The 12611-nt window shown below is 37.9% G+C and overlaps 1 protein-coding gene across 5 annotated transcripts in view; it reads left to right on the forward strand.

Moving 5' to 3' along the window:
- MYO16 (myosin XVI) overlaps positions 1 to 12611 on the forward strand; it is a 395602-nt gene that overhangs the window by 71480 nt on the left and 311511 nt on the right. Inside the window, exon 1 of one of the 5 annotated variants that reach the window (XM_032997104.2) lies at positions 8990 to 9255. The exons of the other annotated variants lie outside the window; for them this stretch is intronic. Within the exon in view, the coding sequence (XP_032852995.1) occupies positions 9228 to 9255 (28 nt within the window). The 5' untranslated portion in view covers positions 8990 to 9227. Of the gene's footprint in view, positions 1 to 8989; positions 9256 to 12611 lie in introns of those variants that run through there. 5 annotated transcript variants of the gene reach the window in all.

The raw sequence follows: 12611 nt of genomic DNA on the forward strand, positions 1-12611 counted from the left end.
TATCAGAAAATGGATAAATGCATAGTCTCCAGTTAACACCAAGTTCAACAGGAACATTTGAAAGATGTTATGCAAATTAGTCTTGGTGTACTATGCATAATTCCTAATTCTTTTTTTCCAAGATAGCTCATTTATGTAATTTTCCAGTAATCCTAGGTCATTCACTTTAAAGGGTTTAGCTTCCCTCCCTTTGAAGGCAATGACAGAATCCTTGCTGACTTTGAGGTTAAAATCTAAGAATTCCAAAAGAATGGTTTATAGTCAATGCCAACTTGTGTGGCTTTTTCTTCTAAGAATTTAAAGTGTTGAGTGGCAATCCTTGGAGATTTCAACATAATGTATTTTGGCTAAAGGGTGAAGGAAATAACTTCTCATGCAGTTTGCCCTCTGCCAGGATGGCAAGGTGCTGAAAACTTCTTTTCTTTCTCAAGGAAAACTCTGCTATAAATGAAAGCGAAAAAAAAGCCTTATAAATTGGTTGGAATGACATGATTTACCCTGCTGGATAATTCTTCTTCATAGACATGTTTTACTCCATTATGTTTGTGGGTTTATTTTTTGTTACCTTCTCAGGTGTCCCTTGATATTTGAAATGAAAGTAATTACTATTGTATTTCCAAGAAAATAATATTAGAATAGTAACTACTTCTCTAATACAGTGTTTGATTGAAAGAAGTGTTCATTTGAGAGCAAAGTAATTAATCTGTTATGAACAGCCATCCATTTCAGTAAGAAAAGAAATGCATTATTCTCTAAGAACAGATTCCACAGGTTTTCAAATCATTGAGGAATGAAATATAACATGAAGTACAATATTATAAAATTGAAAAACTGGGTTCCAGCTATCTGAATTTTCCCTAAATTTAGATAGTATGCTGACATTTATTGCTGCTCTAGTGATATGTGCAGTAACTGTACAAAGCTGCCGTACTCTTTGTTTGTTCATGTGTAAATCAGCTGCTTGCTGAGTTGAGGAATTTCGTCTTTATTTTTCATGTCTGTACAAAACACAGAAATCTGTCCTGATTATTTCATTTATTTCTGTTTGAAGGAACTGTTTATTAAGGCATCTTGTATTTATTGATTAATCCTCAGCACACTCCACACCATTCTCAGTCTGTGTTTGGGGAATCCTCCCTTTTTCTGTTCTTACTCACTGGCATCTCAGTCCACTGCCCATGTGGGAGAAGTTCTTTTCCACCATTCTTCTTACTGCCTTTGTTTATAGCCTCACTGACTGCCCTTAATTTGACCTCACATAATTTTATTAAAATTGCATTGTTTTACTGCTTTCTCAGTGTTGTTTAGACATCCCTATAAATCAGTGCCTTTAACAGTCATTTTCCCATGCCTCTATTTCCTTTCTTCGTTACATATCTCTCTCATTCCCCCTCTCCTTCCTCTAGCAGCTGCCTAATTCTTGTCAGATCCTTGTTTATTCTCTGCTAATTTGAGAATGAGATGTAATTCTATTATGTTCACGCTGAGTGCAGTATATTGTGCATCTCTCTCTTCTTCACTGAGTTTATCTACTTGTCCATGTCATCTTCAAGCTAGATCATGGTATCTTATGTCAACAGTTCTTATCATCATCCTCGTTGATTTGATTATCATTCTCATCATTTCAGACTCTCACCTGGTCTCTGTGGTCAGAATGATGAATTCCTTAAGCTGATGCATGCAAAAGAAAAAGGAAATAAATAAATAAATACAGCTGTCAGAGACTGGAGAAGGTGCAGAATCAGAGTAACCATCCCAGCTGTGTGTTGCTACACTGTGCACATCTGGCAGCATAGTCAATTTATTAAAAGTGACATTTATTTTCTCCACACCTTGTAGCCCTTTCCTCCCTAAGTCCCATTTCTGCTTTGTGCTTCGTTCATAATAAAAAATTGGGAGCCAAGCATGCATTAACAAGTTGTGCTGAGATAAATGAAGAATGAAGTGCAGAAAGGCTCTGAAAAAGAAGCAGTATTGTATTTAATATGAATTAAAAATGACAGTAGAAAGATAAGAAAGTAATGTACGTCTTGGGTAGCCCTTTTTGCTTAATTTCAGTCTTTGCTTTTCAGATTGTCTTTTATATAATTTAATAATATCCTATTTTGATTACAGTGTTTATATTGAAACTATTATACATATCATTACTGTCAGTACTGTAATAGCTGTCCAATATTCATCTTGGATCTACAGAACTCCTCTCAGGATCTTGTAATTTCACTTAAAATTTAGATCTAAGATTTATTCTGTTCTTGGTGTATTGCACTTGCCTATGGTGCAAGCGTTTCGGTTTTGGTTGTTATTTTGAATGTCATGATTGGCTAATTTAAAATACTGTCACCTCACCACCACTAACAAATCTTCAACATTAACTCTTTCCATTTCTCTTTTTTTCCTTTGGAACACCTAGTATTAGAGTTATCTCTGAGATTACCAATTGCCACGCCATCATCTGTGCTGTCTTACGGTCCCAGAAGAGTCTGATTCTGTCACTTCCTTCTTCAGCTTTTTCAGCTGTCCAAGTTATTTTTTCCTAAATTTGGAACACTTTCTACCTTAACTTCTTCTGCAGTCCTTTCAAATTTTTTCTACTTAAACTTCAAGATTTACATTGTTGTAGTAACATTCACCCCAGTAAAGGATTCACAAATTCCTCTGCTCTATTCTTGGCTTTTTATCCGTTCTCTAGTGTGGTCATTATTTGTCTCCTGGTTTTAAAACTACAAAACCAATTAGAAAATTAAAAAAAAAAAAGTAGAGATACAATGCAGTGAGTCATGGCGTTTACTAATTATTAGGACATTAACAATCCATTTCTCAATTTGAACTGAATTCTTTTCTTTGTCTATTTCTTTCCTGAATATTATAAACTTTATAAAATCTGTCTTATCATATAATAACTCTTGACATGGAAATTCATGGTTGTTTTTTCATTTTTTTTCTTGTGTCTGGAGGTTGTGATGGCTGTCATGTTTTTCCACTTTTCAATTTAACATGTGTCTTGATATAGCTTCTTTTCAGTCTCATAAGGGGCTTTTCATATAAAACATCTGCAGCTCCTCTCTGTACCATCCTTATATCAGATCTAGTAAGAAATCTAAGTTTTTTTAAAAAAAAAAAACATATACAGAAATTGTAATAAAGAAATTCATTATCAAGTCACTATCAGTGCTAAAGATAGGACTAACCATACGTGAAACTATTGGGATTTCTTTCTTGTATTTAGCCTTGTTTTCTCTCTGTTCTGGGATTTCCTACCAGAAATTATAGTTTCTTCATCTTGTCCAGTTAAAGAACTGCTAGAGATGTCTACACAGAGACTAAAAATGTTTATTTTTTTGTGTGGGAAAAAGCAAATAGTACTCTCAAAGAGCGTATAATTTATACTGGTAATTTTGCAAACTTCATCAGTACTGGATAATAATGTCCTGTGATTTTAATCGGCTGTTTCCAATCCATTAAAAAAAAAAATTATGGATTAGTCCAGCCGTATACATTCAATTATAACAGTAAGTGGAGAAGAAGAAAAAGGATTTCTTCACTTTTCTTACTCTGTAAGGGTTTAATCCAGTGGTAGAAAAATGGGAGGAAGATTGCCTACTTCCTGAAAAATCAAGGCATTTCTGGTAAAATGGGAAAGGAGGAAAGTGTTCAACAGTTGGAGGAGAAGAGGAAAAGTCATCTGTTTTTTTAGGAGTCAACAACACTGAGTGATTACGTGTGGTTTGTTGCTGCTATCTATGGAGCAAACCTCTAATCCATTTTAAAGTCCAGTTCATCTGAAAATTTGTTTGGAAATACTGTGTTTTGTTCTGCTGTGACACATGTAGAGAAAATTAGTATAGACTCCTTCTTGCTAAGTATCTACATCTGCTATGGCTCATCCCTAGCTTCCTGATGAGCATACAACTACCAGATGTTATCTGAAGAGTGGCTTGTTGGCAGCTGGATAGCATGGCCAAGGATTGATTGCTAAGCAGTATCACTTGTCAAAAATATATGAGTAATGTTAATGTTACTCCGCATTCAGTTTTTTTGTCTGAAGCCTTAAACTCATAAGTAATACAATGAAATTGTGACATCTGAAAGAATATAGCAGTCTTTGTTGTACTGCATGAAAATGGCATAAACGGGGAGCATCTGTCATGTTTTTAAAACCAGTAGTTACAGTGTTTTTTCATCATTATACAAACTGCTTTCAGATAGTTCCACATTTCTCTATCAAATCTTACAGTTATATGTGATTTATAAAATACTAAGATGATAAAAATATTAGATGTTCAGTTGTTTGTGACACCAGAAGACATTGGAAAAGTAACAAAATATTTACATGACATGAATACAATGCAGCATGACAGTTCTTGCCAGCAAGACCCATATTTTAAGCCAGTGTTTTTGTTTGCTGGGTTATTGTAGGAAACATTTCATAGGTGCTTTTTCTAAGATAAGCTTTGAGCCTTGGAAATTGAGGTGTAAAAGCAGTGCCTACTCTAAGAAGACAATCCATAAATGTGTGTTTATCTTAAGACAAATAGCTATCCTAGTGATGGCTGACCAGTTCCAAGATTCTATTTAGAAAAACCTGTAATTTCATTGAATGCTGGATTTGTACATAGCTTGAAAGTGGCTGTTTTCTTTCTAGAAGGAGAGATGGCAAGGAATTTTTCCAGATGGGCTAAATGTATCTTGTTTGCTGACCTGGATTCTGTTTTATCTCTACTTTTGGTAAGCTGGACAAAATCAAATACATTAATATTAGGTGTTTTATTACCAGGTTTAATACCAGCTCAGTCTTTGTCCCACAGTCCAAGTACACTTGTGCCTGTTTGTAGACTCAAACACTGGTGTAGTTGTCTTGAAACTAGTGGGACTGTGAGTGAAAACATGCCTATGTTCCCTAATGCGCAGAGAAAGCAGTTTTACAAAGCACTCAGAGCTTGTCCAGATATACTTCCATAGTTTACATGGTTGGATTTTAAGTGTTTTTTATATCTTTTTTTTTTTTTTTTTTTTTTTTTCCTTCAGAATTCCTTTTTCATTGCTGGAGTTCAGTCAGGAGAACACACCTAACATGACCAATATCCCTTTTATTGTGAATAAACAAATCATACAATTTGCTTCGTAAAATCACTGACAACAAAATGTTCCTTCCCTTGGGCTCATCTCAGAAACCTAGATCTTTCTTTTTGTTCTCACACTTGAAATCTCTGTTTATGACATGGACATCTACCACCAGGAGTATTGCAATTTCTTCTCTGTTCTTTCTCTACCTTCCAGCCTAGCAAAAGGTTGGAGTAGAAATCATGTGTCTTTCCAACAGGTGGACCAGATTTCTTCCTCTTCAGTATTCCTATTCTGGCTTCCTTTTGCCTCAAGTTTAGCTGCCACTTCTCCTCAAGGTTCAACCTGTCTCTGCACTTGCAGTTATCCCTTGTTTTCATTTCTCATCATTCTCCGCTTCATGCCACTTACTCTGCCTAGTGTTTCCATTCTACTATTTCTTTGGGACCTTTCCTCCCTCCTAATTTTTCTGCTGCTTTAATGGTGCCCTTCCATATGTGTCAGAACTTCCTGCTGACAGCAATATACAATGCTGTTTTCTTTCTGTTTAAGCTTTCACTTCTTTTGCAAAGCTCACTAATGATAATTACCCATGTAATAAAATAAAATATTTTATATAAGGTTTTTTAAAAAGCACATGTGATATTCTAAAATGAAAGACCTTTTGAGGAAGCCATCTGCCAGGTGTCACCTTTTGAAAAGTTGATGCCTTTCTTTCATTCACTTTCAGGCTGTCATTCATACCTGAGCAGCTCACCACACCTTTTTGTCAGACGGAGTCCTGGCGAGGGGGAGAGGGCACAGTGCCCTGCTGCAGGTGGGCACATGCTGCCCCATGGACTTGCACAGTCCAAAGATCCAGCTGAAAGGCGCAATCTCCAGCTACCATGTAGTGTTGCAGACCCTCCCTTGTCAAACAGCCCCACCTGCTTCCTTTTTTACATGGACTAGTGAATGGTAGGAGAGAAGAAATCGGAGATGTGTTAGTTGTACAGACAGCAGCTCTGTTCCCAGTTAGTCTGACGTAAGTATAAAGTCAACAGCTTGCAGCATTCAAGAGTCTGTCCTGTACCTTTATACACTCTGTAAGGTACTGTAGAATCATAGAATAGTTTGCATTGGAAGGAACCTTTAAAGGTCATCTAGTCTAGCCCTGCCCTGCAATAGGTAGGGACACCTTCAACTAGATCAGGTTGCTCAGAGCCCTGTCCAACTTGACCTTGAATGTTTCCAGGGATGGGGCATCTACCACCTCTCTGGGCAACCTGTTCCAGTGTGTCACCCCCTCATCATAAAAAAAAATTCTTCATTATACCTAGTCTAAATCTACCCTCTTTCAGTTTGAAACCATTACCTCTTGTCCTGTTGCAACAGGCCCTACTAAAAAGTTTGTCCCCATCTTTTCTGTAGGCCCCCTTTAAGTACTGAAAGGCTACAATAACGTCTCCCTAGAGCCTTCTCCTCTCCAGTTTGAACAGCCCCAACTCTCTCAGCCTGGCCTCACAGGAGAGGTGCTCCATCCCTCCGATCATTTTTGTGGTTCTCCTCTGGACCTGCTCCAACAGGTCCATGTCTTTCCTGGTCTGAGGACCTCAGAGCTGAACACAGCACTGCAGGTGGGGTCTCAAGAGATTGGAGTAGAGGGGGGATAATCCCCACCCTCGACCTGCTGGTCATTCTTCTCTTGATGCAGCCCAGGATATGGATGGATTTCTGGTATGTGAGCACACATTGTCAGCTCATGTCCAGCTTTTCATCCACCAGTACCGCCAAACCCTTCTCCTCAGAGCTGCTCTCAATCCTTTGGTCCCCCAGTCTGTATTGATACCGGGGGTTTTCCCGACCCAGGTGCAGGATCTGGCCTTGGTGAATTCTCTCTCATTCCTTGCAGGATGGAGAATGCAGTCGTCTAACCTGTCACATAAATGCTATCATGTTCCACCATCCTAAGTTTTCACTATGGCAATTCAATAGATAGACAAATATTTTGATCCGAAATGAGACAGATCCAAATACTTTTTCTCCACATTTTGTTCAAGCCAAATTCCAAAATGCTGCTTCTTCCTTTTAGCTCTGTCTTCAGAAAAGCATCCTTTGTCCATTGCTCCTGTTCACCAGTGTTTACTGAAAGTCCTCCTGGTTTTCACCAGCGTGGGTTGGTAGAAGCGTGATGTTATTAGACACGGCAGTCTGTCTGCCCGACAGTACCACCAGAGATGAACCTGTCAGGAATGTCTCTGCCAAAAAGTATTGCTCAAAGGGCTTTTTGTCAGATTACTTGACACTTGCTCATGAACTATGACTAACATTGCCTCTTAAAACACTCTGTATATTTTATAAGCCATATGGCCCAAACTGGCCTAGTGTTGTAGAGGTGTGAAAGAAAGTCTGGCTAGATTTAATTACTTTGGACTTCTGAGCTTTACAGTAAAAAGTTTCCATGGTAATGTAATTACTGTATTGTGTTTTATATAATTTATCCCTATTTCCCTTGGTTATTTCTAGATTTGTTTTCTCTTTCTTTTTAAAAATTATGTTTTCAAGAAAAAAACTCACCTAAATAATTAGTTCTGCAAAACTATTGTTGTGCATATTATACCTAAAACCAGATTTGAAATATGTGGCTGTTAGGAGCTGAGAGATTTCACCTAAGGGTTTTGCTAATGGATCACTGGAAGCCTGTGAATATATATCTTTCTGCTCTTGTGGGAACTTTGCAGAATAGTTAATAGAATTTGAATTAGTAATCCTCACTAATGAGTTAGACCCTTTTCCCTTTGTAGTCCCTTTAACACTCTGTAGCTGTTAAAAATGGTATGTATACAAAATAGTATGCATTTTGTATACATATAAAAATAGTATATATATAAATTTCAGAGGAATGAAGATTTAAATATGGCTGGACTATCAGTTTCCCTTTACAAGAGCTCTCACTCAGTGAAGTGATGACTGGCAAGCATGACACATGGTAAGCAAACATAAATCTTCTCTGAGCGCAGTTCTCTTAAATTATTTTTTCATTTTATAAAAATGTTCTGCTGTAGGTTTCTTGAAGAAGTAGTAACCAAATTCCTGGGTGACTGTTCTTGGAAAAGTAATGCAGGAATTGTGCTCAGAGGATGATGCAGCCTGGGTGTTTAAAATACAATGCAGGTCTGCCTTTTGTGTGTCCTTAATCTGAAGCTGGGTAATGCGTCAGTATACATTGACTTATTATTCCACGGTCTGATAAATAATTGTATAGACTTGTTCTTAGTAATGCATTTTCTTAGGCATTTTGTCTTACAATCAGTGATTAAAATGTCATTAGATAGCATGCACATAATCATGATAGAAACCATGCAGAGCTTGCATTTTCTTTCTCTCACATAAATATTCCATCTGTGAAAAAGATGCAATGTAATACAAAGAAATGACAAAACAAGAACATATCAAGGAATGCACACACAAGCATGTTTCTTAGCTCAATTCAAATGAAGCCATGCATAAACCAAGAGAGTCTGAAGATGGCTGTGAGCTCTATCCTGATTTTTACCTTACAACATATTGAAAAATGATCTGTGATGCTAAAAGGTGGTTATTTTTGGCAACCTATATCAATTTCCTATTCACACAGCAACTGGTGGCAACTAAAAATAATCCTGTTTTAGTACCAGCTAAGAATCCGGTCACATTTGGCACATGAACAACGTGCACAAATAAAATTTAAGATCCCTTGTTCTGCTGTATTCGAGCCCACTCATCAAGCTTAGTTTGCTGCCATTTGAAAGCTATTGAAAAGCCATTAACTGGCAGGACTGTGAGAGCCGCAGTGCAGCAGCACACCTCAGTGCTGGAAGAATGTGGCTGCAAGTGCACACCAATTAAATCTTTCTTCTGTTCTTGGGGATGTGGGATTAGGAGCGGTGTCAATCAATTGGGCTACAATAGCACGTGCAGTAGTCATGGTTCAAGACGCACAGAGGTTTATCGTAACTCCAGCAGTCGGGTGAGGGTGACTGGGAAGCCTCTGCAAGATCCTGGAACAGAAACTACATTAAATAATGTATTCTGAGGTATACTGGATACCTGAGGAAGGGCTCTAAATAATGCATTTTCTGGGCATGACAGTTGTAGCAGAAGAGAATGCTGAAACCTGTAGCAAGACTACAGCCTGAGATGAAAGAATGTCTCATTACCATTTTATCAAATGCTGTAAGTAACAAAACGGTTATTTTGATTTTAAAACTGTCTTTTTATTTTCCGAGGTGTGTCTTTTCAATGCGTATGCAAAAAGTCGAAGGCAGATGCTGCATGATGTCAATGTGGTAGTCGGGGAGTTGTTACTTTGCATGTGAATATGCAGGCAGAGCGCAGTGTTTCTTTTTCTCCTCTGTTCAGAGGCAACTTCATTGTGTGTGTGATAAAGCTCTCATTCTGAAGTTCATACTGAGCAGCTTTTAAAACTTCTGTTTAATTTCTGGAGAAAATAATAGCCAAAAAGAAGAAACATGTCATTCACAGCATTATGTTAAAGATGCCTATAAGGACAACCTCGGATATGGCTCTTACACTTTACAAGGGTAAAACAGCTGAGAATAGCTTCATAATTATGAGCACATCTCATCATATCTTGTAGATCAAATGCTTGTATCCCCTTATTATCAGAATATTTAGATATGTGGTGTGACAGACTTAAAAAATAATAATGAACTTTTAACCTTGAATTATGCAAGCTGCCTCCTTAAAGACTGAAATTAGGATCTGTGCTAAATGTATTGATTCAAAGCAAATTCCTAGCAGCTTTTTTTTTTTTTTTTTTTTTTTTTTTTTTTGGTCTGCCTATCAAGGCTGCTTGGCTTCCTAGCTGCACATTTATTGAGCTTTTTGGGTTTGCCTTTTAAAGCTTCCAGGGTCTGAGCGGAAATTGCTGGTTTTACATCAGATAAATGAATTATTTTTTAGATACTTGTTCTGGACAGCCAGTAATAGTTTGTTAGCCATGATATTTTTTACTGCAGGTCTTGGAAAACTTCAGACTTCCAGTGATTATGTCACTGTTTTTACATGACAAATAGGAGATTGCTGTAAAAGGTTTTCTCTCCAGGTTGTGGTCTTTGACTTAAGTGTACCAAGGACATTTCTGAAACTATCTTTAAAATACTGTGTTTCCAGTTAAGAAATGAGTTCTTTGATATTTTAATATAAAATTAAGATGCCCTGGAAGTATGTTAGTAATTCAAAGAAAATTTATTTATGAGGGTTTCCTCTCATCTGGATTCAATGGGACTTGTGTATGGAACTGCTTTTAATATTGGTGGGAGTTATAAGCATAAATTCCCTGTTCATGCAGAGAAGCACTGATTAGATTTACTGCATAGTTTTAAAGGTGCATTCTGAGACTAAGTCTTTGAGCTTGTCATGAGATTTGATAAATGCAAATGAGGAATTTGTGGCATAACAACTGTCTTGATGTCAGAAAAGTATTGTTCAGTCTTTATTCACTTTGAGTTTACTTTCTTAAAGTGAAACTGTAGCAAATGTATATGGGCATGTGTTTGTTCAGTAGTGTATTAGACACATAACTCTACAATGAATCTATAGGTTCCTTAACTGGAAAGAGATGAGGATGACTGTGAGGTTCTCTCATTAAAAGGAAATGAATGACAACAACTTGGGATGATCATTGCATTGGTTAGAGGGTTGGGATGAAGGATTAAAACAGCAGAGCAAAAGGTGAATGTACAGCATTGGTTTTGGCAGTATTATTTGTTTCCTCTTTTCCAAATTTGGAATTTTATAATTAGTGATTTCTCACTAAATCAGGGTATTTTACCACTTAGCACTTTTCCTTCCAAATAGTATGCTTTAGAAGACAATGGGTGCTGGCTGGAGCCTGCCAGAAGAGCTTTTTACTGCCCATGCTTCTCCATACAGAATTGGCAAAATCTCCACCTGTGATTAGTGAAGGAGCAACACTTCCTCTGTGATCCTCCCCTTGGTGTTACCATTGGATTTATCATGCCAATAGTGTTGCTGATCGTTGTATTTGGCAGACAGCTGGGATCAAATATGGGCCAGGGCTGCATGTGGGGTGGCAGCACCAGTGATGTTCTGAGATCTGCTGAGAGCAGCTGAACCTCACAGGAGCTGGGATGTGACTCTTCACACCCTGATTTGTTTTCAATTCATTTTACCAATGATTTCTGCATCAGAAGGAAAAGACATTGGACCAGAGGAAATGTGTTTGCAGATCACTGTCTCTTGGTCTACTTTGGGGAGAGGGGAAGTATCTAAAAGATATAAATTAATGGCACTTCAAAGCTAGTATTTTATGAACTGTAGTGCTTTGTCCCTGGCTTTTGCATGTGTTTGCACTTCATTTTTTTAATCTCTGCAGGGATTAAGGGTGGAGATCTGATCGGAGAAGGGCTACAGCTATTGTCCTACAGCGTTAGTACAATTTTACTAATATTCTTTCATTTTTTCAGTGCACTGCTCCCACTAGGAAGCTGTGAACATGAGATACACTGTCACTGTCTTGTCATAAGAACTTTCAGGTTGGAAAGATCCAACCTTGGGATGTCTCCAGTCCACCCTCCAGCTTTAAGCAGGGGCAGCTTGCATGGTCAGACCAGGTTGTCTGGGGCCATGCCCAGTGAGGTCTTTCGTCCCAGTAATACTCTGGAATAACGCCTGCTGCAGCCATCATGTTGTCTTCAGCTGGCACCTGCAGCATTTAAAACACAAGCTGTATGCATGTCTGCCTGCTTCAGCAGCTCATGTTGCCACTACTAGTGCCCATCTCCTTTTTTGCAGCCAAGTATCATCACTGCTGAGAGCTGTCCCTCTCTGTGCTAGTAGCTTTTCCTTGGCAATCAGCTAGCGTAAGCTGTTTAGAAGAGAGAACAGTAGTTTGTAGGAGAGTACCACATGTTATCTGCCAGCTGCTGGGTACCATTTTATCGCGATGATTTGTGTGACAGACTGTATGTACAAGTTTTGCAGACTAGGCAGCACCTTACTGCTATCTTCTCTCCCTTGTATACCGAGTTATGACATAAATATCATCATTTACATGTTATGGCTGTGGTTTTCCACCTGTGCTCTGGACTTCCTCTGAGCCATCTGCAAAGGTAACTTAGAAAAACAGGACTTTAGTCAGGGGGCTTAAATTCATTACTTGAGAGTCTGATTTCTGCTACAAATGCTGTAGAGGTACATAAATGCAAACAGAATTCAAACCTTGATAAGGAGTTATGCCAGCTGAAAGTCTGAGCCAAGTGAATTTATCCATGTTAGGATCATCAAATTGGAACACTGGAGTCTACATCCATTCTTTCAGAATTATCTCCGTTTCCAATTCCTTTATCTCCTTTGTATGAATTATGAAACACTGCATTGTGCTTTGTTACAGACCAGTGCTTACAGAAAGCTGGGATGGAAATACTAATTAGATGTTTATTGGTGAATTTAATTCAGGATTTGAAACAAGGTATAAAAGAAATATAATAATTCTCTCCAACATTTAGCCCTTATTACCTTCAGCATCTGAATACGTGGCAAGGATT

This window comes from Tyto alba, unplaced genomic scaffold (genome assembly GCF_018691265.1).
Source record: "Tyto alba isolate M040663 unplaced genomic scaffold, T.alba_DEE_v4.0 Super-Scaffold_45, whole genome shotgun sequence".
In the NCBI taxonomy this organism is placed as follows: domain Eukaryota; kingdom Metazoa; phylum Chordata; class Aves; order Strigiformes; family Tytonidae; genus Tyto; species Tyto alba.